Source organism: Mandrillus leucophaeus, unplaced genomic scaffold (assembly GCF_000951045.1).
Source record: "Mandrillus leucophaeus isolate KB7577 unplaced genomic scaffold, Mleu.le_1.0 Scaffold2, whole genome shotgun sequence".
Taxonomy (NCBI): Eukaryota; Metazoa; Chordata; class Mammalia; order Primates; family Cercopithecidae; genus Mandrillus; species Mandrillus leucophaeus.
Window position 1 is genome coordinate 1,515,913 of NW_012102031.1, and position 5,269 is coordinate 1,521,181.

The 5,269-nt window shown below is 45.2% G+C and overlaps 1 protein-coding gene across 2 annotated transcripts in view; it reads right to left on the reverse strand.

The window, feature by feature from the left end:
- Positions 1-3,324: 3,324 nt before the first annotated feature.
- Positions 3,325-5,269, reverse strand: part of EP300 (E1A binding protein p300) — a 97,069-nt gene continuing 95,124 nt past the window's right edge. The window contains exon 32 of one of the 2 annotated variants that reach the window (XM_011978788.1): positions 3,325-5,194. In XM_011978788.1, coding sequence (XP_011834178.1) covers positions 4,436-5,194 — 759 coding nt within the window. In that variant the 3' untranslated portion in view covers positions 3,325-4,435. The remainder of the gene's footprint in view (positions 5,195-5,269) is intronic. The other variant, XM_011978789.1, reaches the window with a different exon arrangement.

Sequence of the window (5,269 nt, forward strand, 5' to 3'; positions counted from 1 at the left end):
CTACAGGTGCACACCACCACGCCCAGCTAATTTTTGTGTATTTAGTAGAGACGGGGTTTCATCATGTTGGCCAGAATGATCTCGATGTCTTGAGCTCATGATCTGCCCGCCTTGGCCTCACAAAGTGCTGGGATTACAGGCATGAGCCACTGTGCCCGGCCAACTTTATTCTTTTTGATGCTGGCCTTTGTCCTTTGTCTTTCAATAGGATGACCTCATCATTAACATAATACTGTCTGGAGATGTTTCCTTGGTTGTAAAATGAGAAGCCTAGGGAGATTATTTTTATGATTCCTTAGTTGTCCCCCTCCCCTCCACTTTTCAGTGTTTAGTCTGTATTTTGAGTTTGCTTGAAAGAGGTCCCTACGACACATCTGCTGGTTAATCTGCAGCCATCACTGGGGCTTCTCTACCGTAAAGGAGATAAAGGACATGGAGAGCAATGGCTTTGGAGTCCAACAGGCTATTGTCCTGGTAAGCCTTTTACTGGCCGTGTGATCTTGAGGACGTTATTTCACCTGAGCTTGTTTTTCATTTGTTGAGTGCGGCTGTTACTGAGGATTCAATAGGCGAAGTGAATGACAGCACCTGGAGCACTGCTAGCCTGCTGGGCCCACTTCATAGATTGACGTGCCATAACAGCCTGGGAGGGTCTCACTTGGCCACCCTAGCAGAAGTGCAGTGCCACAATCATGGCTCACAGCAGCCTCGATCTCCTGGGCTCAAGCAATCCTCCCCTGTCAGCCTCCTAAGTACCTGGGACTCCAGTGTGTGCCACCATGCCTTGTTTTTTTTATAAATTATTTTTTATCGTAGAGATGGGGCTCTCACTGTTACCCAGGCTGGTCTCCCAACTCCTGGCCTCAAGCAATCCTTCCTCCCTCAGCCTCCCACAGTGCTGGGATTACAGGTGGAAACCTGCACCTGGCCTCTTCCTAACTTTTCATTGTGAACATCCAAAAAACTACAAACGTTGAAATCATCTTCTTGTATTGCTGACTCTGGATTAATCCATATCTTCTACCTCCATAACACGATTTCTGATCTGGGCAAGGGCAGATTTTCCCCCCCTGCTCTTTTTTTTTTTTTTTTTTTTTTTCTGAGACGGAGTTTTGCTCATCTCCCAGGCTGGAGTGCAGTGGCGTGATCTTGGCTCACTGTAACCTCTGCCTCCTGGGTTCAAGTGATTCTCCTGCCTCAGCCTCCTGAGTAGCTGGGATTTCCAGTGCCCGCCACCACACCCAGCTAATTTTTTTTTGTATTTTTAGTAGAGATGGGGTTTCTCCACATTAGCCAGGCTGGTCTCAAACTCCTGACCTCAGGTGATCCACCCGCCTCTGCTTCCCCAAGTGTTGGGATTACAGGAGTGAGCCAGTGTGCCTGGCCTCCCTCCTATTCAATGACTTCTGCTGCTACTTCCTGCTTTCATTATTGCAGTGAGAATGTGCTGGTCTAACACTTCAACCTGGCTGTCTTTAGCCAGAGGCAGAATTTGAAAACTGGGAATTTACTGCTTGGAAATGGGATAGAATTCTAAACATTTTCTTTTTGAGGGTTTATTCAGATGAATCCTGGGCCTAGTCTTAGGGAGCTGAAAGGCTGTCTTTCTGGAACAGGTATTCACTACTTCCTGGTCTCAGCTAAGTAGACCTGGAGCTACTCCCTGGCAGAATCTGGTGCACTCTTCTGGGCGCCTCCTCTTCCTATCTCCGCTCCAACATCCAGCTTCCATGCTACCCTTTCCAGAAACATTTCCAATTCCCATCAGCTAGGTTTTCTTTTATAGATTCCCTCTTGCATTCCTTGCATACATCACTTGGTACTTTGTCACGCTGTCTTCTAGACTTTAAGCTGGTTAGCTTGAGGGCAGGGCTGCGTGCTGTTCATGTGTGCTCTGCCTGGTCTGGCACAGATGTAGCTGCTCCATGGCTACCTGCTGGGTCACTGAGCTGAAGCAGGTGGATGCTTGATACATTTTCTGGGGCTGGCTCTGATTAATGCTGAGTGAGTTCACCTCTCATTAAGATGCTGGTAAGGTGGCTCGTGCCTGTAATCACAAATTGGGAGGCCAAGTTGGGAGGATCACTTGAGTCTAGGAGTTCGAGACCAGATTGGGTAACATAGCGAGACCTAGTCTCTATAAAAATTTAAAAAATTTTTATATGTCATGTCAGCCAGGCATGATGGTACACACCTTTGAGTCCCAGCTACTAGGGAGGCTGAGGTGAGAGGATTGCTTCAGCCCATGAGTTTGAAGCTACAGTGAACTAGAGTTGTGCCACGGCATTCCAGCCTGGGTGACCAGACTGTCTTAAAAAAGAAAGATGCTAGTTTTTTTCAGACTGTAAAATAGTAGCAACAGGTCAAGGTATCTGAAAATCTTCTTTAGCAGTCATATATGGTTAGTGTAAATCTCTGTGATAAAAGATCTGGAACTGATACCAAAGCAGCTCAGTACTTTTTAGTGTACTAACGTTTTAAGAACTTGTTCACAGCCAGTGCAATGTTCAGTTGGAGGATCAATAACCAATAACCTCTCCATAAGCATCTAGCGTATTACTGGACTCGTCATCTCTCTCAGCCTTCTAGGTTTTATTTCCACACATTTTCCTTCCCTTCAACCTGATTCCAACTAACTTCTTAGTATGCAGTTATTAAACAGGAGTGTTCCCCTAGCTTCGTCTTGTTTCTTTTTTTGAAGGATGGAGTCTTGCTCTGTCGCTCAGGCTGTAGTGGTGCGACCTCGGCTCACTGCAACCTCCACCTCCAGGAGTCTAGAGATTCTCCTGCCTCAGCCTCCCAAGTAGCTACAGGTGCCTGCCACCATGCCCTGCTGATTTTTACATTTTTAGTAGAGATGGGGGTTTCACCATATTGGCTAGGCTGGTCTTGGAACTCCTGTCCTCATGATCTGCACGCCTTGGCCTCCCAAGGTGTTGGGATTATAGGCATGAGCCACCGTGCCTGGCAAGTCTTGTTTTTTTCAAGAAGTTACTTGGAACTTAGGCAGGTATGATCCGTCGTCTTAGGTCCTCCTCCTCATCCCTGTAAGATGGCGATTAGAAGACCATGTGGTCATCCTTAAGCGATCCTGTATCAAGGTGTTAAGTAGGTATCACTTCCACCTTGACTGTTAGCTGGTACCTGCAGTCCTTTTTCCCAGAACTTTGGACAAATTAACCAAGATCTACTTGTGAAAAATTGTATGTAGTAAAGAGGCTATAAGCTAATGCTTTCACTTTTTCCTCTGAATCCTAAGCACGGGGCACTTAAACTGGTGCACACCAAGCCAAAGATGTGTTATCAAGTGAAACAAAGTCAGGGTGTCTGTCTCACACAGTTTATTTAACAATAGGTAATAAGAAATCAAATTTAACAGTCTATACAGTGATCCAAAGTTCATATTTATAAGTAATCAACTTTAATTGCATGATTTACAACAGTTGAGGGTTTTTGCTCTCTATTTTCAAGTTTTATAGAAAGTGTGTGTGTGTGTGTGTGTGTGTGAGTGGGGGCAGGGTAAGGAGGAAGAAAACAAGCAAAGAAGAAACCCCCAGGGACATTTTGCATGTTAAAATCATCCCACCGGAATCGTTTCTTACCCTCTTTTTAATTTTTTTCCTTTGTTAGATGTAAAAATAACGAAAAAAATTCTTTCAAGAAACAGAAACCACAATATATAATACATCAATTTGGCAGCTGCCCCTGTATATTTTTGAAAAAGTCATTTTTCTCTCTACATGTACAAATTATTTTAATACTTGAAGTTTTACGCTCAGACTTACAGAATAGAAAATTTTCTGGAGCACAAAAGTTGACTTGAGGGGAAGAAAGGGAGGTTTTTTTTTTTTTTTTTTTAATGTTTTTTAAAAGAATGAACATCTTTGCACCCAGAGAAAAAAAATTGGTATTTTAATATATATTTATATATATTTATATATATATAGAATGTAATTTTAAAGTAACATTAACCCCTTTTGTCCTCTGGTTTTAGAAATGTTTTAACTCTTCCATAAAGTGAGGAAAATAGGGAAAAATGTCAACCATCTGCACCAGTAAATAATAACTATTAATATTACATATTTTCATTAATTTAAAAAAAATAATAAAACCTATTGGAGGTGCAAGGCAGGAGCATATTGTTTGGCTTCACAGGCCTCAGCCTCCTCCCAGTGCACACTTGAACCACACACACAAGGGGAAAAAAAGGCTGGTGGTAACCAGCCATAACAAAAATATATTCTTTGTATTCTATCATCCCTCAGGTTCATCTTGCATGTTTGCTTTAAACCACAAACGGCTACTGCACAGTTCTTACATGTTCCAAGGAAAATTGTCTTTTAGGCTACGAAAGATTCAAAAAAATTGTTTTCAGTACAAAAAGTCTTGTTAAGAGAAAATAATCTTTTTGCTCCCAAAATACTACAAGGTGTCTCTAGTGTATGTCTAGTGTACTCTGTGAGAGGTTTGAATTCAAGTCTGAGTTATCGGTGCTGAGTCCCAGGTCCGTGGCGCTTGCACCATGGAGATTTGCCATGCCTGGATTGCTAGCAAGCTGAGAAAGCATTGAATTCTGGTCCGGGCTGGCAAAATGCCCTTGTTCCATGGGGTTGGCCTGGGCAGCTACCAGTCCAGGATGCGGGGAACTTGTCTGTGGGGAAACGTGGTGTGGAGAAGGCTGAGGCTGCATCCTTGGAGAAGGGCTGGAGTGGGGGGGCTGGGACTGTGGCCGTGGAGAAGGGACAGGCTGCGGAGAGCGCACTTGATTGGAGAGAGAATTAGGGATCTGCTGGCCTTGTAGGTGTGGAGACTGGGCCTGATTTGGGAGCATATGCTGCTGGGGGCTCATGGGGTTGGGCTGAGCAGGAGACCCCATCTGTTGCTGAAGGAGTCGCTGCTGATAGGCCTGTAGACTGGCACCTGCCTCTGCTCCCAAGGCCTGGGGGAGCTGCCCCATCTGTCCCATATTTCCTTGTTGCATCTGTTGCATGTGATGTTGCATCCGCTGCTGCTGCTGCTGCTGTGGTGGGTAGCCAACTCCTTGGGGTTGCTGGAACTGGTTATGGTTGGCCATTCCTGGGCCTATTCCTGGCCCTGCTCCCTGTTGCTGCTGCTGTTGCATCATCTGTTGTCGTCTCAAGATGTCTCGGAATTGTGAAGGCATGGTGTTGTGGTTCATGTTCATCTGCTGAGCCTGGGGGCTCATCCCTCCCATGGGAGGCTGGAGTTGCTGCTGGGGTTGCTGCTGGGGCAGGCCAGCCCTCTGGAC